Raw genomic sequence first — 24,470 nt, 5'->3', positions numbered from 1 at the left:
CTTGCAGAGGTCTGAGGGGTAAGAAATCCTAGAGCACAAATCCCTCAGACTCAGACTCAGATTCCCTTCTTTCATAGCTTTAAGTCTATACTCCAACCGAACTGAGCCTAGCTCTGTGGGCATTGGAGGCTGGCTGTTCTGGGCACTTGCCTTTGGGCAATGATTTCTGAAGCAGGTAGTACAGGATCTGAGCTGCCCTCTGCTTGGCTTGGGGTTTGTGGGGCACCCTGGATGTGATCCTGACCCTTCTGGGAATAGAAGAGGCCCCTCTCCCTCAAACTTCTGCTCATACTTGGTCTTGCTGAGCCCTTAGTCCAGAGGGCCTGAACCTGATAGCCCATTTTTGCCAAGGCTTCTCCGTCTTCAACAGGATTCTGGGTCATCTCTCCTGTTACTAGAGCCCTGACTTGACTCAGTGTAGAGGTCACAGGAGGTGTTAGAACTGACTGCAGAGGCTTCAGTGTGAGGGAAGCTTCAGGCCAGACCTGAGCTTTCCCTGTCTGCAGCTCACTTTCCTAAGACCAGGTGGGCTGAGGAGGGGAACACTATGCCCCACAGGGCTTCTGAGAAGAGCTAGCTGGAGGTGCTGCTTCAGCAGTTCTCTCCTTGCAACCGGTATTGCTGAGTTGGGGTAGAGGTGGGAGGGTGAGACATGAGAGAGCTAATGGGGCAGGGTAATTATTGATGCCCAGCCAACTATTAAACTAATTAAAACAATTTAAACTGTTAAGAAAATTTTCGTGGTTTTATTGTATCATGAGGCATTGAAACATCTGAACAAATCAATTATCTGGGCGGTGAGGCAGCTGCTTTCTCCTTCACTTCTTTGGGTTACTAGAGCAACTTGTCAGTAGATTAAAAAAAAAAGAGAGAGACAACCTTTTGCATTACTTAAGTCTTTCCAAGGCATGCGCTGGTACAACACAAACTTCTCCTGTCAGATGCAACTAGTCTAGCGTCCAAACATCATGCACAACACCTCAGTAGCAGCAGCGCACTGCGCCCACTCCCACCGGGTCCTGCTCATTTGTGTATGATATTTGGAGCATCTGGAGGAGTGTGAATAGTACTGGGAAGAGGAGGGAGGAGCAAACAGCATGAGTGCCTGGCTGGGAGGAGGTCAGCCGAAGTTGTGCAGGGCAAGCCTGAACATGTCATTGGTGCAAACCCAAGCATCGTTGATGTTCTTTAATAGGAACATCTGGTGGAACCCCATGATGGGGTCTTCATCAGCCTGTGAGGAGAGAGAAAATGATTCAGTAAGGGAGCCAAGGAACAGCAAGGGAGTTCAGCAGTACGGGGACAGGGCAAAGAATGCTGAGTTTGGGACCAGGCCCTACTGTCTTCGACTCAAATCCCAGTATAGCCAAGGGGTACTTGTGAATGTGAATTGATATAATGTATGAAGCACTGCACTGGGCACTTAAGGGCCTACAGATGGTAGCTCACACCGCTACGTGCACTTAAACTGCAGAACAATTCATCAGTTAGCTACAGCAACAGAGCAGAGAACATACCTGCATCTGAGCCCACATCTCTGGGCACGTGATCAATCTGAAAGAGTTCTACAGTGCTCACCATGTAACTTATGGTATATAAACACTAAACAATCTTAGTGTCTGATCATGCCACTTAGTCCAATCAGGAGAAGCTACTGCTAAAACTGATTGTGGTTAAGCATGTAAGAAAAGGCTCAAAGCTGAGTTCACACTGTGATCATGGCTCTACAGGGGAAAAAAAAAACACAAAGTATCGCCATTGGGTGATCTGTTTCCTGTCATGTAATATATAATGTTTACAATGAAAAAAGAAAGACAAGAGACCTCCAGCCAAACTACAGAACACCAGGATGAGGCCTGGTTGAGGTAGGAGCTCAGGTAACCAGCTCTGTATCTAACATCACTGGTTTTTCTGGCAATCATCAGCAAGGAGGCAAATCAGTCTTCTGGGGGCTCTGAGTTGAACAGAAACACCAGAAAAAACCTGAAGCCAGATGGGAAGGGACACTGCTTATTGACCCCAGCCTGGGAAAGTGGGCACTGAGTCCCTTGGGGAGACCTCCTCACTGCCAAGGGCCTGTTTGAGGATAGGCTCTGGGCACGGTATCTTGGACAGGCAGGAGAAACAGACAGGAAAGTCCAGACCAGAAGGCAGAACCCTCTAGGTCCACTGCAGAGGCCTAGGGCGTCCCTTCCTCCACCTTTGTATTGGATTCAGAAAGCCCTGCCTAGCCTGGGGAGAGGCATGTGGGCCTGTTATTCTGAGCCCCACAACAGAGGCCCAGGAGGTTGGAACCTGGTCAATGGGCAGCCAATCTGTCCTGCATTGGGAAGGAGAAGGAACTTTTGGGAAACCAAGAATCTGGCTTCAGTCTGCTGGAGCACAACAAGCAGGAATTCCTGGAGAGTTCTTAGGGGGCTGAGGGGCTGCAGGAAGGCTTTGAGGATGATAGGTCTTGAGGAAGGGAAGGGAAAATGCCAAGAGAAGCAGAAGTTGCAGGAATCTGCCTCGTTCAGCAGGTAGAGGAGCCAGCAGCCAGCTTGGGGAGTGGCAGCATGGACTCCAGTTGGGGACTGCTACTCAGCACCCAGCTGGCTTGTCCAGGGTCAGCTGCCAGCAGAAGGCCCACCTATACCTCGGGGCAATGTCAAGGCCCAGTGGCTTGGCACCACAGCCCCATCCTGCTCCTATACCTCTTGTCCTTTTTCCAAAAAGGCTCCAGACCAGTGCTTTCCAATAGAACTTTCTGCAATAACAGAAATGTTCTACGTCTGTGCTGTCCAATAGACAGCCACAAGTAACTACAAGCACTTGAAATATGGCTAGTATGACCAAGGAACTATATTTTAATTTTATTTCATTTTAATTAATATAATTCAAAAATCACAGGTGGCTGGTAGCTATCATATTGAACTATACAGCTCTAGGTAGTCACTTTGTCTGGGTGCCCTTTGATAAGCAGATCACATCCCAGGGAAGGCAGGGGTGCAGGGCTCTCCTCTGCCCGCCCATGCCTCCCTAGCAGCACTATTACCTTGAGCTGGCCCACAACCATGCTGATGATGCAACTATCTGGCGTGGGCTGATGGTCCTGCGCCGTGATGCTGTGCTGGATTTTCTGGAACGGAAGGCTCTGCAAGAGAAAGAGTGGGCAGTGGGCTGTGACCAGCAGGATGGGGAAGGAGCTGCCTGCAGCCCGGCCCTGGCTCTTACTTACAGACAACTTCTCCACAATGGCAGCTTTCCCCTGGAATTGCTGTCCTTCCCACGTAAGGCATGATGCGTCAATCTGAAAACCAGGAAACCCGGGGTCAGGCCTTAGAGCACAAGGAGTATCTCTGAGGCCCTGAAAAGGGTCTTGCTTGGGGAAATGAGTATACACTGCAGTTTCCCTATCTGTAAGGAGAACTGAGGGTAGCTTCCAAACTTTACCCTATTAACAACTTCTTTAATTACACCCCATCATCCCAGAGCCCAGGCTCTGAAAGACTATCTAACAAAATACAAACTTATTAAGTAAGTTCATTTCCCAGTTTTTATTCACAAAGTCATAAGGCCTCTGATGTGCATGAGCTCCAGGCTGGACATATGTGGCCAGGGCTCAGCTAAAGCCATCCTGCTACATGGTCAGTTAGCACCAGTCCCAGAAACGCCATCAGAAATAACTTGTGGGCTGGCCCCATGGCTGAGTAGTTAAGTTGACGTGCTCTGCTTTAGTGGCCCAGGGTTTCGCCGGTTCGGATCCTGGGCGCGGACATGGTACTGCTCATGAGGTCATGTTGAGGCGGCATCCCACATGCCACAACTAGAAGGACCCACAGCTAAAATATACAACTATGTACTGGGGGATTTGGGGAGAAAAAGCAATTAAAAAAAAAAAAAGAACAACTTGGAAACATTCTATGTTCATCATCATCTCTAGAGCCCAGGCTGAGTTCCACTGATGCCCTTCCTGTGGGGGCTCCCATGGGGTCATGGAGGGCTAGAGGCTCACAAGGCTTCCCAAAGCCTAGCCTGTGACCTTCCCCATCATCGGCAAGCAACCCACTAGCTTCACCCTCTCCTCTCTAGATCTTCCCAGCCATAGCCTTCAGGGGCAGAACTCAAAAGTGCCTCTGCTACTTACCAGCTGTGACATTAGGCAAGTTACTTATTTTTCTGAGTCTCAGTTTCCTGATCTTCAAAGGGGATATGCTTAGGATTATATGCAATGACATATATAAAGTGCTTTTTTAGGTTCTTGCTAACTCTCTTCTCTGGGTCAGGCCTGCTTTGATTTTTTTTTTTTTGGCTGAGGAAGATTTGCCCTGAGCTAACATCTGTGCCAATCTTGCTCTATTTTGCTGGTGGGTCACCGCCACAGCATGGCCACCGATCAGTCATGTAGGTCTGCACCCGGGAACTGAACCTGGGCCACCAAAGTGGAGCAACGCTGAACTTAACCACTAGGCCATGGGACCAGCCCCTTTAATTGATTTTAAGAGGCAATAATACAGAAGTGCCAGGATCCTGGATCATTTCAAATTGTTAAAATTTTCTATCTATGCTAATGACAATCAAATAATACCTGGGCTGGATTTGGCCTTCCACTGGTAAGAACCTTATCTTTCCTCCAAAATTTCTGAATGGACCCTGATTTTTTGGAGGAAGACACAGAGGAGTTTGCCCACAGCCCAGTCAGGCTCTGAGGCTATGCTGGATGACTCCTATCATTCTCATCTTGGGCAGACCTGCTAGGTGTGGCCTGATCAATCACATTTCTGTGACTGAGTCTTGGGCAGGGTCAAACAGGAGCAGCTCTTGGTGTATATGAACTCCAGTAAAATAGCAGCAAACAATGCCTGCATAGAAGTGTTTCTCAAAGGATACACCAGCCTCCCTGGGTTAACCTTATTTGTTTCCCATGAACATTCAGGGGCTTTTGGCTCCCAAAAGGATGCCAGGCTTGGGGCCTCCAAGAGAACTCAGCTCTACACTGATGATGATGATGGCTGCTGCCTCCAGAGGGCACCATGAGTCCTAGCCTCTGCCTGCTGCTGCCCAGTCTGGAACAGAGGCACTCCCAGAACCCTGGAATGGCCAGCCTAAAACACCCTGGCCAGGGTACCAAGATCCCCACTCTTGTGGAAGATAATAGAAGAAAATGTACAGACCAGGCAGTTGGGCCAGGCCTCAGGCCCCCTGTCCCATGAACAGAAGCTCAGATAGAAGGGTATAGCCAAATCCAGGTGAGGGCTGTCAGAAGTTTTGAACTGGACTCACTGGCCCAACATCTGAATTGATCGCCTTGGGTCCCATTCTAGGCTTAGAGCTGGAGACTTACATAAATTGCGCCTAGTTGAGTTCTGTCGTTATCAAATAATTGATAGTAATGTTGAATGAAGCTGGATCCAATCTGCTCCCAAATTGGCTTGTCTCCCATTCTGGAGCGTCACTCGGCCTCCTTGAGACCTGCAAAACCAGCGAGACAGGGAGGAAAGCGTTGGTACTACGAGAGCAGGAGGCAGCCAGCTGCTGTCTCTTCACTGACCCTCAACCCTCTGTAACATCCTTGATTAGGGAGTTCTTTGCTGAGGTCTATTCTCCCAGGGAACATGGAGAGGCCCTGGGGAACTGGTAGGAGACCCCTGCCAATACAGACCAGTGCAGGGAGCCCAGAGGTGGACCAAACTCAACCCTTCCTTTGAGGAGCTCTGCTTGATGAGACAGAGGGGTGCCAGGGTGATGGAGCACACAGGATCAGTGCTAAGGGTGGAGCCAGGACAAAGGAAGATTAGAGCAGGCCCTTCAGTGCCCAGTGAAGGGATGGGCCTTTAAAGAACAGCTAAGCACTTTCCCCATATCTTTTCATTTAACCCCCTCAACAACCTGCAAGGCCCGAATTATTGCTATTCTTCCCACCTTGTAGACCAGGAAGTACTGATGTCTGTGTGTGGAGTGTCTTCTATTGTAGCCCTCAGCTCCCCCAACCCACGCCATCCTATGGGACTCAGCACTCAGTCCCTCAGCACTGCTCCAGGGCTTCACTGGTGGGTGGAGGAAGACCCAGTAGGGGCAGGGGCAGGGCGGGGGGATGGCTCCTCAAGGCCCCACTTGCAACAAAACAAGTCTTAGTCTTAAGGGGGCAGTTTACTTCGAGGCCAGGTGATACCTGGCCTGGTCCTTTCTGAGGAATTTCTTCATTGATGGGGGTGACCCCTTCAGAGTTGGGGACATGAGTTCAGAGGATCACAGAATAATAGTGGGGAGGGAAAATGGAGGCTGTAAGGGGGAAACATGTCATCTCTTCAAATCCCCCATCCCAGCACTGTCCCCATCAGAAGGGGCTGCTTCTCTCTGGTCTCTGAAGCGGGGAGGGGAGTTCCCCTCCCAGCTAGACAGGCCATGTCCCAAGGGTGCTTGATGGAAAACCCAAGCCCCAGATGAGAGAGCAACTCCAGCTTTGCTAGGCCCCTCCCAGATAGGGAAGCCCACATCCTACCACAGAATCCCATGATAGCAGACCCATGTGTTGTTCTACTGTTGTCTCTGACTGTAGAAGATCTCCCTCTCTCCTGATAACAGGGCTGAACCAAAGCAGTGAGAAGGTGGGTTTGGTAAACAACTATTAGAAGTGATGGCTCTGATACAAGTCACTGGCTTTCTTAGGGCCTCAGCCTTCTCCTCTGTAAAATGGGGGTGGCATCCCGATGTTGCCAGTGGTTGTGAAGCCTCACTAAGGGAACCTGGTAAAGCCCTCAGCTCAACATAGTTAAGTGGTAATTTGCTCCAGTCCCTGTGATCTCACCCAAGGCCAGAGGAGCCAGTGGGCAGGGAAAGTGTAGGGGGGCCAGTGGCTTATCCCCAATCCAACCAATCTCCCAGCCTGTGACCAACACTGCAGCCAATGAGGGGCCAGGAAGCTGAGCCAGCTTTATTTTAGGTCCCATAGGAGGGAGTGGCACTAAAAATAGCTCAGTGCTGGGAGGACTAAGAAACGTTCAGGAAAGTCTAAAACAAGCAGAGGAGAAAGCTTGGACCCGGCCACGCCGGCTGCACAGGAACACAAGGTGTGTCCTAGTTCACATACACTCTGCCAAGAAACAAATGAACAAGCGGGAAAAGCATAGGATCAACTGCTAGTCTCAGCTGCTCTGTCTTGGTCACATTTCCAAGGGGTCAGACTGTGGCTGTGCCCACACACAAACGTGGATTACCGGAGACAGGGCACAGCCTGGTATCTCCCATCTCTGTCCCTTCCACTCTAGTATTTCCTCTGCTTGGCTCACTCACTGGGGCCTGACCCCACTGCATCTTACCCTCCCCCATAATGTCTTGCCTAGACCCTGAGAGCTCTGGGGTAGGGGAAAAGCTGGAGGAATGGATGAAGGACATTTCTCCTGCCCTTGGAAAGGCTGAAAGCCCTCAGGGAGAGTCTTGGAGAAAGAGTATGCCAATGAGAAGAAACAGCGCAGGCAAACGTCCGCGGGAACGAAAAGAGATAAGGGCAGGGAACTGGGGAGCTGGAGATGGAAGGTGAGGGGAACTAAGGCTACAAGCTGATCCAAAGACAAGAAAAGTGCCGTCATGTGGTGGGGCAGTAAGGTAGCGGACGTGTGGGGGCGTTTTTTCCTTTTTCAACATTGTTCTTAATGGTGTGTTAACTTGCTAACACAGAAACTACTTGGCAGAGGTAGTGGTGAAGTGAAGAGGGTGGAGGGATAAAGGGACAGAAGAGTCCTTTGGTCCAGTGGGGTGTGTCAGGGCAGAGTGATCTCGCCTGAGGAACAGGACAGCTCATGGTCTCCTAGAAAGTGTGAGAAGGAACCTTCAAAACTATGAGAATTGAGGCCTTTGCTTTAAAGATGCCAAGTGGGATCCCTGAAGCCAATACCAACCTCATTTGAGGCCTGCTTGACCCTTATGTATTTATTTCCATGTGGTGATCACAATAGCGAAGTGGTCAGATTCCACTGTTATCTCACTTAACAGCTGGGAAAACTGAGGTTAAGCAACGTGGGGAGTCTTGCCCCCAGCTGATCCAGTATATCAGTGCTGACACTGGGTACTCTGGTTGAGGCCCATGCTTGCTTTCTGCTACCTTTGCATCCCTAGCTCTAAACCACCAAGTCCCTCCCCTATAACACCTCGCCTTTGGGTTGAAGGCCAAACCTCCTAAGCTCCACAGGTGGCCATCCATACCTGTCCCAGCCTCCCCAGCCATTCTTTCCTACTTCGATCCAGCTCCACACACAAACACACCAGAACTCACTTAGTGCTTGCTCGCTGTGTTTTTTGCACAGATGTCCCCCTGCAGAGATGCCCTCCCTCCGCACATCTGCCTGGTCAGTCCCTGCTCTTCCTTCAAATTACTGTTCAGACCCCACCTATTTAGGGACTCCTTCCCAGACTCAAATGTTGATCCCCAACCCCAGGTGCAAACCCCTATCAACACACCCAGTGCCCACTCTCCCCCTAAACACTGTAGCTCTGGGCTGTGAGGGTTCTAGTGTGGTTCTTGCCACCCCCTAAATTCCTCCTTTCCCCATCTCCCAGCACAGAACGTGGCCCAGCAAACTACAGGATTCACGGTTTCTGATTCCAAATCTTTCACAAAGCTTTTAACTGATGGCTGGAAGGCAGCATTCCTGAGTCCAGAAAAAGAAGCAGGGTGCAGAACCCCCCTCCCATCTCCATGTAATACAGGGGAGGAGTCTGGACCAGGCTGGGAGGATGTTCCCCAGCATGGCCAGCAAGCCCTGACCTTGTTTCTAATACAGTTACTATGGAAAGAACAGCCTGGAAAGAAACAAAATGCCAAGGCTCAGAGGCAGCCTCACATCAGAATGGGGACTGACCTTCATGACGGCTTCTCCTACAGCTCTTCCGAGGGCCGCTGACCACGTCATCTCCTGCTTCACCCCAACAGTCCGCAGGCTGACTGAGGCCAGGCTCCTCGAGGAGCAGAAATGACCTCGATGACCTCTCGCCCACTGAGCATCAGCCTTCACTGACCCTTAGGTCTCTGTGGGTGCAAAGACCCCCTGAGAATGTCTCAAAAACTGTGACCCTCTCCCAATAAATTTGCAAAGAGGCAGAGATGCCCCAGCCTTGTGAATAATTTCAGCTTGTTCACACTCCCTGAGGTTCAGTCATAGAGCCCAGGTTAAAACCTCTGGTCCAGGAGATCCCATTAGGCAACAAAATAATTTCATTTTTATACTCAAATTCTGAGTCAGTGTTTCCAGGAACAAAACTTGAAATAGCAGTGTCCAGCTGACAACATCTCATTTTCACTAACGTGTTAGGTGTAGAAATGTGCTAAGGGCTTCACATGCATTTGTTCCTAACATCCTTTTAGGAATGAGCAAAATGAGGATCAGCGATGTTAGCTAACTTGCTCAAGGTTGCTAACCTAATAGATGGTGCAACTGCATGGAACCAGGGTTGGTGGACTCCGAGCCAGGACTCTCAGCGATAATTCATTTGGAGATAAAAATGAACAGCACATACGGCTGAAGTCCCAATCTCTGACCTTGGCTTTCTCAGACATGGGCAAGACAGGCCTGAACCAGGGCTTCTGCCTCCAAACAAAGGCGCCAAGCAGATTTCCACACCAAACAATAGGCGTTTTCATAGGGGATGATCTCACACTTTCCCAAAACCTCCTAAGTCACAACCCCATTCTACCATCTCAGCAAAGCAGAGATAGATCCTGGCCTAGCTGGACCTGGGGCAAGAACTAGGGCAGGAGAGTGATGGGGAAGAGGATGTTACTAACTTCAGACCGATACACAGAAAGATGCTCAGATGTTTGAGAGGCATCCCTGAGGCCTACAGAGGACGCCAGCAGATGTGCTGAGCTTGTAGCGGGGTCATTGAAATTGGCACCAACCGTGGCCACTACCCTCACACCTACTGTCTGCCAGTCCTCAAACAGCCCTGGAGTATAGAGGCCGGGAAGGACTCCTCCAACAGATGGGACTGACAGCCAAACCTGGCTTAAACAGAGCATAGGCGTGTACTGTGGGGAGTGGGTGAACGTGGTGGGATGCAACAACACAGGAAGACACTGCAGCCTGCTTGTCCTTCAGGAACAAACTGCTCCTCTGATTTCATGGTCTGAGGGGTGCTGTGTATCCTGTCCTATGGCCCTCCGATGACTTCCCTTCCCATTCTCCATTGACAAAGTCTCAACCACTTATCCTGACTTCAAGGCCCAGGGTGACCTGCCCTCCTGGCTGTCCAACCTCAACTCCTGCCACCCACTCCCCCAAATTCCTCTGCAGCCACTCTGGGCATTTTCCTGTTTCTGGAACATGCTGAGTCTATTCTCACCTAAGGGCTTTGCAACTGTTGATCCTTCTACCTGGATCACCCTTCTCCCTAGATCTTCATGTGTCTGGCTCCTTGTCACCTATGTGTCAGCTCAAACGTCACCTTCTCCTAGACACCTTCCCTGACCATTCAGTCTCAAGTAGCTGCCTAGTTGCTCAATTCACCATCCTATATTGTTTTCTAGGTCTTATCACTGCATGAGATTGTCACACTTACATATTTGTTTAGAGTCCATCTCCCTGACCGGGGCACCCCTGTTCCCATGGTGCCTGGCTCAGCTCTCAATAACTATTTGTTGATCAAGTCCGTGAACACCTAGGAGCCTGTGCTGAGAGGCCAGCTGTTCTTCTCTGGAGGAGTGAGTTCTGGGCAAAACTCCTCAATTTAAGTGGCCAAATGACCCACATCCCCTCCACCCACACCTTCTGTCCAAGTTGTCAGGAAACAATCCTTTGTTATCTACCCAGCCATCTGTCTGTCTGAGGCTTGTGGCAAGTGAGGCTTGGCCCCAATGCCCTCTCTCACTCCCAAGATCCTGGTCACCTGAGGGCAGCTGTGGCTGAACAGCAGACAACCACAACCTCAAAGGCTTGGCCTCTGGCTCCTGCTCCTCCTCTCCCTCATGGTATGACCTTCTGACCCTGCCTCCTCATCAGTAATTGTGGGGATGTTAAGGGTAATTAACTGAGGGTATAAAGCAGGACACAGCTGTAAGGAGTTACTGTCAGGTCCTAGGTGAACACTAAGTCCAAGAGCTGGGAAGAAGGTGGGTACCTCAGCCTCCTGCAGGGATGCCACATGATGAAAGAGCCTTGAGCCAGGACAGGCAACTACCCAGTCCACCACTTGCCTGAAGTCTGGAGAGAAATCAGCCAAGGTCTGGTACATGGATGGCTGGCCAGGACAGAATCCTTTCCTGGGCAGACTCTTGAGGGCTAGGTGTCCCTAGCACCCTGAGGGCCTTTTCCTCCTCTTCTGCCTGGTAGGAGGACTCCAGAGCCTTCAGGCTGCCCTGGCTGGCCTAGAAGCTGAATCCTGAGACCTGCATCATGGTCTCTCTGCTCCGCCCTTAGTCCCTGAGTAGCCTTCCCAGGCTCAGAAATCTCTGGGGCCCCTGTCCTATACAGTTTCCATCCATGAACTTGCTGGTTAGGGAACACATGGACTTGGCTACCCCAGTGGGGCTTGAAAGTCCCTAAGTAACCACCCCTCTGGTCTGCCACTACCAGGCCTGGCCAATACCGCCATGAAACTCTGAGACTACGAGGTAGGCAGGGTAATAAAGAGATGAACATGCAGTGCCCAGGGTGGTGCAAGGAATGCCTCCTGTAAGCCAAACAGTTATAGTTACGTGTGTCTTCTCATTTGAGCCTGGCAGCCTTGTAAAGCTGGTATGCTTAACATCACTTCATAGATGAGGAAACCAAAACTTCAAGAGATTGAGAAAGAATTCAAGGGGCCAGCCCGGTGGCATAGCGGTTGGGTTTGTGTGCTGTGCGTCAGCAGCCTGGGCTTCAGGGGTTTGGATCCTGGGCATGGACCTACACACTGCTCATCGGCCACACTGTGGCAGCATCCCACATACAAAGTGGAGGAAGACTGGCATAGATGTTAGCTCAGTGACAATCTTCCTCAGCAAAAAGAGGAAGACTGGCAACAGATGTTAGCCAAGGGCCAATGAAAGAAAAGAAGGAAAGAAAACAAGGGGGGGGAGGAGGGGGAGGAGAGGGAGGGAGAAAGGAAGGAAGGAAGGAAGGAAAGAAGGAAGGAAGGAAGGAAGGAAGGATGGATTCAAGACCACACAAGGCCACTGCCATAACCAGCAATAAAATGTCCATGAAACTGGCCTGGATTGGAACAGCTGAGAGCCAATGTCAAGCAGCAGAAAGTGTATAGGTAGCAAGATGAGGTGGTGAGGAATGGAGCCCAGGCCTTTTCTTCCCCTCTGAAATCAGCAAGTTCCATGCCTCTCAGGACAAAAAGCCTCTGAGGGCATTCTCAGCAAGTCAAAGCAGATTTACACCGTAGGGACAACTGAGAACTTGCATTCTCCTGGGCCTGAAACCACCTCTGCAAAGCTTCTACACACACATATCCTTTGAGGGGGCAGCAGTTTCTGCCTTGGTGAGACCCAGTGACTTCAATGGAGTATCTGAGGCTTTAAGAAACAAACATTCTAGAATTCTCCCAGTTTACTGAGGCAAATGGCCCTCAGTTCCCAGGTACCCTGAACACACCCCTCTCATGAGCGGGGTTCTCCTTCTCCAGGATAGCCCCCTCTTTAGCCGGGCAGCTTAGGGAGTTGGCACACAGCAGGTACCAGCAACAAAGAAGGAGTAAGGCCCAGGACAGTGAGAGGAAGTTCTCGGCCATAACAGGTCAGCCGGCAGTGGGAGTCCTGGGGCCAGTGAGCAGGGCCACCCCTCTGGCACTCTTGCATCCCTCTTCCCTGGCCACTAAAACACTTCCCCAGTCACATCATGGACCTGAACAAAGGATTCTTCCTAGGAAGACATATTCCCGCTGATAGAATGAGAAGGGGGAAAGTGCCGCACAGACCTGGTGGTCAGGGTGCTGAGCAGAATGATCACATCAGACAGGCCCGGAAGTCACTTCAGGGATAACCCACATGCTGACTCATATGGTCAAATTTCTGGTACATATGATCAGAGCAAGAGAATCATAGAATCTCAGAGCTGAGGAAGGGGTAGCCAACCCAAATCCAACTCTAACCACACAAACATCTTCAAATGACCCATCGGAAAAATTAAAACAAAACAAAACAAAACCTGTGGCCGGCCCAGTGGCACAGCTGTTAAGTGCCCACATTCTGCTTTGGCGGCCTGGGGTTCCCTGGTTCAGATCCCAGGTGTGGACATGGCACCACTTGTCAAGCCATGCTGTGGTAGGCATCCCACATATAAAGTAGAGGAAGACTGGCAGCAGATGTTAGCTCAGGGCTAATCTTCCTCAACAAAAAAAACCCTAACAGCAAAAAACCTCACCAGGAGGTTCTGCTCAATCCCAGCCCATAGAAATCCTGCCCAATTTTCAAAGTCCATCCTGTGGAAAACTTTTTGCATCTACTCCCCTCTCTCCAAAAGGACTATTTCCTTTCATCTCAGGGGAGGGTGCCTCTGTGTCTCACTCTGGGAAGATGTCCCAAAAGGTTCCACTCCAGGGGCACTGGGCGCTTGAATAAAAGTGACCTGAGAGGGTCTCAGTCAAAGGGGCAGAAGCCACAAATCCAGGCTCCAGGCAAGGAATGGGAAGGCCACAGACCACAAAATGCTGGTGAGATTCCCAAGCACTGGGAGAACACTCAGCAGAGAAACTTGGGGGACAAACGAGCAGGCTGTAAAATACAGCAGCTAGACTCAACACCCATAGCAATCTGGAGGGGTGTCAGCCTCGCTCAAGGGACCCCAAACCTTCCTAGGCCCAGTATCCAGAAGTATATCTTGCTCTGTGGTTCCTGCCAGGCACTGGAGAGGAGAGTGTGCTCATTAACAGTCTTTCCTCTTGGGTACTCTAATCATTCTGAAGCCCCCTCTTCTGTGCAGGACCAAGAGCCCCTGTAGGTCCCTTCAACTTAGCTCTCAGCACATAATAGCAACATTACCCCTGTCTCCCCCATTACTGTTACCTCCTTTCCCCAGCACCAGGACTGTGTAGGATTCATTTTTCTACCTCCAGCCTCAACCCAGAGCCTGATACATAGAAGGCCCCAAGAATGGTTGCTGAATAAAACTGATTGTTGGTGAGAAAGGAGGAAAAAACAATTTCAGGCAAGATATTAATGCCTCAGTAAGAGAATCCTAGAATTTTCCTTTTTTTTTTTGAGGAAGACTAGCCCTGAGCTAACATCTGCCAATCCTCCTCTTTTTGCTGAGGAAGACTGGCCCTGAGCCAACACCCATGCCCATCTTCCTCTACTTTATACGTGGGATGCCTACCACTGCATGGCTTGACAGGCAGTGCCATGTCCATACCCGGGATCTGAACCAGCGAACCCCGGGCCACCAAAGCGGAACGTGTACACTTAACCACTGCGCCTCCAGCCGGCCCCAGAATTTTCTGATATAAGGTGCCTTTCAGTTGTAAAACTTGAGAATTCTGTCTCTCTCTTAAATCTTTCCATCCCAACCCATCAACTGCAAACACAGCAGAATAAAGTGACACATGCCTCAGAGGACAGGTGAGCTCCATGTCAGTAAGGCACCTAGTTTTGAGCTGGTTGAGAACCTAGGCATCCTCACACCCTGTCCCCATGCTTATGCAGCCACATCCCCAACGCCCCACGCCAGGCTTCGTCTCTTATCTCAGACTCAGATGGCCTGCCAAGTTTCAGAAAGGTTAAGGTCTTCTGAGTTTCAGGATGCCCAGCAATGACACCAGACACAGAAGTTACAGGGAACTTCCAGAAGGACTGGAATGAGAGGGAGGGACCTGAATTCCTCCCACTCCTGAGTAACCTTCAAGAAGGAACAGTATCTTTTTGACCTTGAAGAAAACCCTTGTAATCAAGCCACCCAAGGCCTTGGAATGTGCAAACTAATCTACAGCCATAAGCTTAGCTCACCTGAAACCCGTGCTCTGGAAAGAATCAATACCGACAATCAAGAGAGGGTCTTGAAAACAAATGCCTCTAGTACTAAGAGATTCCACCACACTGATCCTGTGTGCTCTTTGGGTGGTCCCTCCTGTTGCCCACTTCCACTGGCAAATTAGGCCTCTCTTGATCCTGCTGAATGAACCTGACTTCCATGTCCTCTTGGGCTAGGATGTGGATTAGGAAGGTTGAGTTCTGAAAGAAGGCAAGTTCTGATAAGGAAATCTGAATAGATCCTTACCTGTCCTTGTTAAGCAGGGAGAATGACTACAAAGAGCAATTCAACTGCAGGAAAACTTCCAAGGCTAGAGCCCAATGACCAGAAAATCCCCAATCACCCGGGGAAATACTCAAGGAAAAAAAAAAATAGTCCAAGGGCCAGCCCGGTGGCTCAGCAGTTAAGTGCGCACGTTCTGCTTTGGCGGCCCAGGGTTCGCCAATTTGGATCCCGGGTGCAGACATGGCACCGCTTGGCAAGCCATGATGCGATGGCATCCCACATATAAAGTAGAGGAAGATGGGCACGGGTGTTAGCTCAGGGCCAGTCTTCTTCAGCAAAAAAGAGGAGGATTGGCAGCAGATGTTAGCTCAGGGCTAATCTTCCTCAAAAAAAAAAAAAAAAAAAGTCCAGAGGCGGCAGCCTTCTGCATCATGGACCTAACTCAACTCTCCTAAGAGACCTGCTTGCTGCTGAGGCCAGGTCTGCAGAAACTTAGCTGCTTCTTTAGTTCCTGCAAGAACTGTGGCTCAGAAGCCACAGTGGGTCAGAGGAATCAAGATTTGAAAAACTGTTTCCAAAACCCCACGGTTTTCTCTGGACCGCTCCCTTAATTTATCGTCGCTCAGACAGAAGTGCCTTTACAAAGCCTGTCAGAAGACTACTCCTTGGTTAGATACTCTTCTCCCAAAACTCAGCGGGGTCCCTGGAGCCATGATTAAGGGCAATTTCCCAAGGTCCAAACAGCTTCCTGCCTCTTCATAGGTCACTCCAACTGCTGAGAAGTGAGCAAGCAAGGGAAGCCTGACTTTCTGCAGTTTTAAGCTCTAGTTCTGCCACCCAGACTTCAGAAGTGCCCCACAGAGTCTGAATCTGAGCCCCACAGCCCAAATGTGCCCCACCCCCAATGTTGCTTCTAGCCGAGCCTCTTGTTCGGCGCTGGGCTCATGGATCTCCAGCCTGAATTCTACTTCTCTCTGCATTAAATCTCACCTTATCACCACCATTCTTATGAAATCCTCCTTCTCTGTGGGAGGAGGGCAGATGACTCTGGGAGGAGCAGATGTGAGGATTAGGCTGCGCCAGAGACATCTAACAATGTGCTGGAAGCTCACACATCCAACCTCACCTCCTTGGCTTCCTTTCTCCCTTCCTCCATTAACACGATGTGGCCAACCCACGGCTAGGGCCTGGTCACTGATAGAAGGGCGGAGGCTGAGCCTACCAGCCTGGAGCCGCCACATCGCATCCAGCCAGATCTTCCAACGCTGGCCAGGGGTGAAGTCCCACGTGGAACCCCCTGACGCCCGAGATTCCCTGACCCTGCTCTCCACGCAGGAGAACCTACACATGAGTTCCACAAAGTGGGGGGTAGGTTTCGTGCACTCCCAGCCGGCAGACAAGGAGAGGAGCGTTCACCTACATCCTATCCGGGCTATGGTCGGGAACCGGGTGACGGTCCTAAGCCCGAGCTGCCGCAGGCAGGCGCCCTTACCCAATGCTGAGTCTGCAGCGGGCTGGGTGGCGCTTGCCCATCCCCGGATCCTTGGCAGGCGGGTGGCAGGACGTGGGGCTGGGGTCGACCCGCTAGCCTGCCTGCAGAGCTTGCGGGACTCAGGCAGGCCGGACTAGGCCAGACGGGGCGGGGCCGGAGAGCACCATCCGGATGGTGAAGACCAGAGAAAAAGGCCCGGCCCAGCGCAGTCCGGTGCACCCGCCAGAGGCACAGTACGGCACACACAGGTGCCTGGCTGTCTCTCTCTGAGTTTCCCCCGGCCGCCGCCTCAGAGGACCGGCGGGAGGCGGAGCCGCGCGCGACACATGGCCCCGGCCCCGCGCGGCTTCGGGCCGCCGGGGGGGTGGGAGGGAGGGGCCGCCCGGGGACTCGCAACGGAGGCTCCAGGCGGCCCGGAGCGCGGCTCCTGCGGCCCAGCCCCCACCCCGGCGCGCTAGCCCCGACACTCACCCGAGGGGCTGGCACGATGGCGGCAGCGGCGGCGGCAACCCAGCGCGGTCTGCGACCGACTGTCCCTTCCCCCCTGCCTTCCCTTGCCACCCCGCTGCACTCTGGGAAACGCAGTCCCCCCGCGCTCCTTCCCGGCATAGTGCGCCAGGATAAAACTACAGTTCCCGGCGTCCTATGCGCCGAGGCCCAGACACTGCCCGCAGCGCGGGAGGTGAGGCTAAACCAAGAGAAGGAGGCTGCCGGGGCGAGCCCCTGAGAATTGTGGTCTAGCGGAAGCCTCTGGAACACCCGAAGTTGGCGCCAGGCGAGGGTCAGGGCTCAGTCATCCCCAGGTCCCGCTGGTCCGGCCCCGCCCAGGCTGCGCGGCCGTGTGGGGTTGGCCCCGCCTCCGTGGGAGTCTGGCCTGGCCCTAAGCTGGCCCAACCGCCCCTCCCTGGGCCCCTGGGTTGTTTCCGCTGGTGAACCCCCCTCCCCTTTGGTGCTCTGGCAGCCCCTTCGGCTCTTCAGATCGGTGTTCTAAGGCCAGCTGGGGGGGAACCTCTAGCTTATGTCCCGACATTTGTGTGCCCTGCTGGTGCCAGTCGGGCCCAAAACTGGTTTCGAGCATGTGAGGCTTTCCTTGGGCAGGAGACTCAAATGCTCAAGTGGGGCTCAGCTGGAAACAAGATTACTCTTACACTGTACAGTTAGGGTCTTCAAAACATTCTCTTAGGTTTTTTGCAGCAGGCGGGGCAGCTAAGAGTTTCGTTTCTATAAATGAGGAAAGTAAAAAACTGGCTCACCCAAAGTTTCCCCATGATTTAAGTGACCTGATTGTCAATAATCTCCCTCCTACCCGTTGCCCTTTCCTTTCAACGCCCATTTTCGTCGTTTCCTGGGCAACGCAAACATTTGAAGGCCTGTCTCTAGGTCAGGCCTGTTGGGGAATGCTCTACCGCTAACCCAGGGGGGACCAAAGGTAAAGGAAATCGCTACAAGTCTCCTAGCAGCTCCATGCCTTCCCTCCTGGCCAGAGGTCTCTCAGTACTCTTGTTCTTCCGGAAGAGTTTTGCACCTTCATTGAGCCCCCCACACCTCCATCTCCTGGGGATGGCTGGTAAGACCAAGCCAAGCTTCTTTTTTTTTTTTTTTTTTTTGAGGAAGATTAGCCCTGAGCTAACATCTGCTGTCAATCCTCCTCTTTTTGCTGAGGAAGACTGGCCCTCAGCTAACATCCGTGCCCATCTTCCTCTACTTTCTATGTCGGATGCCTGCCACAGCATGGCTTGCCAAGCGGTGCCATGTCCATACCTGCGATCCGAACTGCAAACCCTGGGCCACCAAAGCAGAACGTGTGAACTTAACCCCTGCACCACTGGGCCAGCCCCAAAGCTTCTGATTATTAAATCCCAGGTCTGTACTACTTTACCTGACTAGATGCTTCTCTTCTTACTTAGGCAATGAGAACTCTGCATTGCTCTGCTTGTGGTGCATCTGAAAACTCCCTTGCTCTGAACTGTCCTCCTCCCCCACTAAGAAGCTAAAACACTGGATAGGTGTGTGCACATAACCTCCAGATACCAGAAAATCCTGGCCAGAGTCTGGCTCTCACCGTTCCTGAGAGTGCTGCTAAGAGGTTCCAGTGAGCCAAAGCAAAAACACTACAAGTCCCTTCAGCGAACAGGAGATAAAAGGATACACTAAAGACCATGGCCTGAGCCTGGGAAAGCCTTCACTCCTAATGAAGGAGCGTGGGGACACGTGAAAGACTGGCCCGATAGCTGCCCGCTAAGGGCTTCAGTCCTAGCTGGCCTGGAAGGGCACTAGCTGTGCTTCCACCACCTTATGACTAGCCAGAACTAACTGCAGGAAGGCAAAGATCCAGTCCCTTCCCCAGAGATCTAGTCCCTTCTCCAACCAGCCACCTATACAACCTGTGCTCCACCCCTCCTCCCCACCAAAGACTTGTTTGTTTCTCAAGTCAGTGCCAAGGAGCTAGGAGGAGAGCAGAAACTAGAGGAACATTTTAGAATCATTCCATTTCACAGCCACAGGGAAAGTCCCCAGGCAAGTGGCATTTTCCATAAGTAACAGAGAAGGGAGTCATGTTTTATGAAGCCCAAGAAGTGTCCATTTTTGTTCCATAGTAAACAGGGCTAGCTTTAAAGGCATTTGCCTCTCCCCATTGGCTTTGAGCTAAATTACTTGGAGCTATAGATAAAAATGAACCTCACTCCTACATTATCCAATCTAAAGAAAGATGGAAACAATCAAGAGAATGAGCCAAGGAGTCTCAAATCCCAACTCCTACTCCTTAAAGCCCTCTATGGATCCAGCTCCTTCACAGTGAAAGCATAGCAAGTCCAAAGGTATCTGTATAAGAGTCCTTGTACTTGCAGGAGCCATGGCTGGCTCCAGCTATGGTTTTCACTGATTTAAGTAACTGCATGCCCATGTGTGCCAGACACTGTACTAGTCCCAAAGGCTATAATGGTGAGCAAAATTTAACCCCAGCTGAAAACTCAGGAGGAATTCAAAACCTTCAGAGAAGTAGGCTGACACAATTCAGTCTAGTTCTCAGTTGCTCCTCCCTGCTGAAAGGACACCGGGAGCTAACCCATGGACAAACTGGGACCATTTGGTGCAGTTTCCAAAGTCTTTGGGTGAGCTGGTCTAGGAACTCTGTGAGGACCTTATGAGGCCAGGATCCATGTGCTTAGGGCCCCTTCATGGAGAAACCTGGTCACTGAAGCATCTCTACTCTCAGGGTCAGCCTGGTCCTTGAGACCTAAGGCCAAGGCCTATTTCCCCATGTTTCAGGGACGCTTAGCTGAATCCTTATGAAAATAAAATGGCGAAACCCAAATAAAAACCTTACTTTCTGTTTAATTCGTTTTGCCAAACAAACACAGTGAAAACTTTAGTCTGACTAATTGTACAGAAAATAGAATTTGTAACCAGTAGCAAACAAAACAGGATAAACCTAAGTCCCTGGCAAGCTGGATCTCCATCAGCAGGTCACCTAGATCCCTTAGTAGATGGCCTCTTGGGGAGGGAGGTCCTAGGAGACAGAGACATAGATCTGCCAGTCCCCATCAGAATCACAGGCTGCACCTGGGAAGGAAAAGCATGAATAGGAGAACTGATGTTACTTGGAGCTCTTATCACTACGCACAGAAGAGTTGTCTCTGATTGCTGGCCAACCTCAAGGTGTTGTCTTCCCAAACCCACAGTCCTTGGGCATCCCACCTGCATCCTTAGGGGGTAAGTTTCAAGTTCAGTGGTTCTGAAGCCTCTGCTTAACCAGAACCTGCAACATAAACTGGGGGTGCGGTTGAGGGATAGACAAAGTCATAATTGCTGGTATCACCAGTGCAGAGTCTGAGGTCCCAGACTTCAAGATCTTGCTTCAGGAGGAAACAAGAGAGGGTGCCAGGTAACCAGCAAAAGAGTCCAGCTGCCCTAAGCCTCAGTACTATCCACCAATGCCCCTGGAGTATGGGGGAGTTCAACAGCAGCAGCCTGAGATCCTCTCAGGCTGGCAGGGGTCCGGGGGTCCCACAGGCCGCAGGGGGACCCGTTCACATTCCGTGCTTCTTGCGGATGACAGCCATGGCCAGCAGCCGATCCTTCTCGCGGAGTTCTTCGCGTAGCTTGGCCTCGGTGAGACGCAGGTGGCGGATGCTGCCCTTCATCTCCTTCATCTTCACCTCCATCAGCGCCAGGATGTCCCGTTGCTCATTCAGCTTGCGCAGGAGCTCCTCCTCTGTGGTGCCTGACGACAATGAGTACGAGTGGTCGGAACCAGTATCGGGGAAGCCCTCTTCTCCCACCACCACCAACTGGGGGCCCATAGGGCATTCGGCGGCCTCCAACCCTGCCGTAGCAGCCTCCAACTCCGACGCGGCAGCTGCGGCGGCTGCGCCCTCTGCGGCCGCGAACTCCACTTGCACCGTCAGGTCGATGGGTTTCACGTCTTCTCCAGTGGGAGTGGTGGGCGCCGGCGGCACGGATCCTGGAGGCTGGCTACTGTCTACAGCGGCTTGAAGGGTGAGGAGCACAGCCGCAGAGGCAGACACCAGGTTCGGCTGCAGCTGGGCGGTCTGGGCAGTGGAGGCGGACGGCGACGACTGCTGCTGCTGCTGCGGCTGCTGCTGCTGCTGTTGTTGTTGTTGTTGTTGCTGCTGCTGCTGCTGCTGCTGCTGCCTGCGGCGGGCGGCTGCGGCCCCCACGGGTCTGCGTGCTACTTTGCGCTCGTTGACGCCGCGCAGCGGGAAGATGGTGGGGACGCGCACCGTGTAGGTCTTGCGGCCGCCCTGGAAGTGTACGCTGCAGAGACGGTGGCCCGTGGTGGGCTGGAAGGTGGAGAAGCACCCACTGACGCCGGCACGGGACACGTTCTTGAGCCAAAGGCGCCGCAGCTCAGCGTCCTTGGGAAACGTGTAGAAGTGCAGCGCCTTGTCCCGGTGCGAATTGTTGTAGCAGCCCGGCACGCAGCACGTAAACCCAGGCATGGCTGCGCCGCGCGGCCCGGCCCGGCCCGGCCCACCGGCCTCCTGAGCCCTTCGACGGCCCAGTCGGCCTGCCGCCGCCCGCCCCTCGACGGGCGGCGCCGCGCGAGGCCTTCAGCGGCCTCCCACTACTGCCGCCCGGCGCGGCCGGCCTGGCCCTGCGCCCCGTGCCCAGAATACGCTTCCCGCCGGCCCGCGCTGCGCTGCCCGCCCGGCCGCCCGCCTGCGCTCGGGAGTCGGCCCCGGGTACGCCGCGAAGGACCGCCTGGAAAGGAGGACTACGCCCCCCACAATGCACCGCGCTAGAAGACGCTCACTTCCGGAGCGGGGGTGTGCTTATTCCGGCCGTTTTCCAGGGCACTGCGACGGCCAACGCAGAGCAGATTCTTCTTCCCACCTGGCTCATCCCCGGCGAAAGAGAGAGGTGTAATCGGCTGGAACGCTGTCGCCCGGACCGTCCTTCACAAGGACCTGGAATCCTGATTGGGATGAGGCGGGGCGCGCCTCTCCACTGCGCAAGCGCCCTGGGCATGTGCCTACGGAAACTACAAGTCCCGCAATGCCTTGCTTTGAACTGGGCGGCTGCGGCCTGGAGCGCCCCCTAAGGGAGAGTTCGGGTTACTGCTGACCAGGATTTGGGCGAGGTAGTGCGGCCTGTCAGAAGCGGTCCGCCAACCCTCTGCGGCTGTTAGTTGACTGCATTCCTGCGAGGGTTGCGAGGGTCGCGAGGGTCGGGTGGGGAACCCCCCCCTCAGCGCCCTGAAACACCTCAGGAGGCCCCTTCTCTGCCTTGGGGACGCTTCCGCGACTCAGCGGCTGCTTGCGTTGACTCACTTATTGATCTAAACATACATAGTCACCAGTAGGCGCCTACTGTGTGCTGGGCACATTGTAAGGAGCTGGGAACCTTGCAAGAGACAGATCGACCTGGCCTGACTACCTAGAGGGATGGAGGTCCGACTTTTGGATAATAGATGTGAATGCATGTGAATGCCTGTCTCATTACAGAAATAAACTTCCAAAGGAATGAACAGGACACAGGAGAAAATGGGAGATGGAGGCCCAGGAAGAAGAAACAACGAAAAGCTTACATAGGGAGGAGTAGCCGGTTCTTAGCCCCGAGAACGATACCTCCTCCAGGGAGGGGACCCTGGAGGCAGTAAAGAGCTAGGCTCCGCCCTTAAAGAGCCTGGAAGGGTGCGGCAGAAGCCCGAAAGATCCAAACTGGGTCGAATTAAAAGATTTGGAATTTTCTTCTGCACTCGTCTGGGAGCTGTTAAAGGGTGTTAAAGGAGAGGATGGACAGGATTTGTATTTTAACAAGACAGCTCCCCACGCCATTGACGTCTATGGGGGAAAATGTTCTAAAGGGCAAGAGAGGCTGTGGGAGTCGTCCAAGGGAATTACCTGCAAGCTAGCCCTCCTTTGCTGAGTACCCCCTTTCTCCCACTTTTTTTTTCTTTCTTCTTCTTCTTTTATTTTTTTTGAGGAAGATTAGCTCTGAGCTAACATCTGCTGCCAATCCTCCTCTTTTTGCTGAGGAAGACTGGCCCTGAGCTAACATCCATGCCCATCTTCCTCTACTTTATATGTGGGACGCCTATGATAGCATGGCTTGCCAAGCAGTGCCATGTCTACACGGGGGCTCTGAATCAGCAAAGCTGGGGCAGCTAAGGCAGAACGTGTACACTTAACCGCTGCTCCACCACCCGGCCCCTCTTCCACTTTTTCTTGCCCTTCGTCCCTCTTTCTGCAAACTCTCCCTCTCATTTTTTTCCCTGCTGATTACTGACCACGGGTATGAAATCAAAGCCTAGTATATATTACTTCTAATTATTTGATATAAAAACAAAAATAGGGGTGGCCTGGTGGCACAGCGGTTAAGTTCGCACGTTCCACTTAGGCTGCCCTGGTTCATGGGTTCGGATCCTGGGGGCGGACATAGCACCATTTGTCAAGCCATGCTGTGGTAGGCGTCCCACATATAAAGTAGAGGAAGATGGTCACGGATATTAGCTCAGGGCCAGTCTTCCTCAGCAAAAAGAGAAGGAGGATTGGCAGCAGATGCTAGCTTTGGGCTAAACTTCCTAAAGAAAAACCCCAAAAAACAAAAATAGATTGAGCTATTTAAAAACATGGAAGTGGGGCCGGCCCAGTGGCACAGTGGTTACGTGCACACGTTCTGCTTCGGCGGCCCGGTTCGCTGTTTCAGATCCCAGGTGTGGACATCGCACTGCTTGGCACACCATGCATGGTAGGTGTTCCACATGTAAAGTAGAGGAAGATGGGCCCAGATGTTAGCTCAGGGCCAGTCTTCCTCAGCGAAAAGAGGAGGATCGGCAGCAGTTAGCTCAGGGCTAATCTTCCTCAAAATAAAATAAAAACGTGAAAGAAAAAATAACACTCCAAGTTAACTGTTACTTTTTTTTTTAGTTTGTTGTTTATTATACAAGGGACTCATACTTAAAATATTTTAGAAAAATACAGGACAATGGAAAAAAAGAACTATTTTTCTGGTCTCAACACCCAGACATTACCATTGCATTTCTGTTTACAACCAATGTGATCCTTGGTATTTGTGTGGGTTTCTCAGACCCATAACAGGAGAAACTCCCATTTCTCCTGGTCTGTGCAGCTGGGGTCCAAAGCTTGAAGCCCTTCAAATTCAGAAATGCATTCTCTAGTATGTGTAGCCAGTGGTGAAACATGTGCATTCATTTGGGTGAATCATTTATGCTACAGTAAAAACATGAATACACATTTTCTTATATGTTTAAATGTTTATAAAGTGTGTGCAGTACAGCAAAAGATCATTATATCTGTTATTATGTATTTTCATTGTCATACAGTTACTGATACGGTTCTATT

General features: G+C 51.9%; 2 protein-coding genes across 4 annotated transcripts; both read right to left on the bottom strand.

Moving 5' to 3' along the window:
- Positions 1-717: 717 nt before the first annotated feature.
- On the bottom strand, positions 718-17,482 carry NUTF2 (nuclear transport factor 2). 3 transcript variants are annotated; one of them, XM_014827735.3, is made up of 5 exons: positions 17,113-17,482; positions 5,324-5,451; positions 3,218-3,289; positions 3,035-3,133; positions 718-1,234 (listed from the first exon to the last, which is right to left on the bottom strand). In XM_014827735.3, the coding sequence occupies exons 2-5, from the start codon at positions 5,420-5,422 to the stop codon at positions 1,121-1,123; spliced, it is 384 nt and encodes a 127-aa protein (XP_014683221.1). In that variant the 5' UTR covers positions 5,423-5,451; positions 17,113-17,482; the 3' UTR covers positions 718-1,120. The 3 variants fall into 3 exon arrangements, with proteins under 3 accessions (XP_014683221.1, XP_014683222.1, XP_044617160.1); XM_014827736.3 differs by having other exon boundaries at positions 16,642-17,127; XM_044761225.2 differs by lacking the exon at positions 17,113-17,482 and adding an exon at positions 8,838-9,353.
- A 2,475-nt stretch (positions 17,483-19,957) lies between these two features.
- On the bottom strand, positions 19,958-22,843 carry THAP11 (THAP domain containing 11). Its single transcript, XM_014827748.3, has one exon. The coding sequence runs from the start codon at positions 21,603-21,605 to the stop codon at positions 20,673-20,675; it is 933 nt and encodes a 310-aa protein (XP_014683234.3). The 5' UTR covers positions 21,606-22,843; the 3' UTR covers positions 19,958-20,672.
- Positions 22,844-24,470: the final 1,627 nt, after the last annotated feature.

Source organism: Equus asinus, chromosome 28, assembly GCF_041296235.1.
Source record: "Equus asinus isolate D_3611 breed Donkey chromosome 28, EquAss-T2T_v2, whole genome shotgun sequence".
NCBI lineage: Eukaryota > Metazoa > Chordata > Mammalia > Perissodactyla > Equidae > Equus > Equus asinus.
Note: the sequence above shows the minus strand (reverse complement) of the source record. Positions and strands in the feature narration are given on the sequence as shown.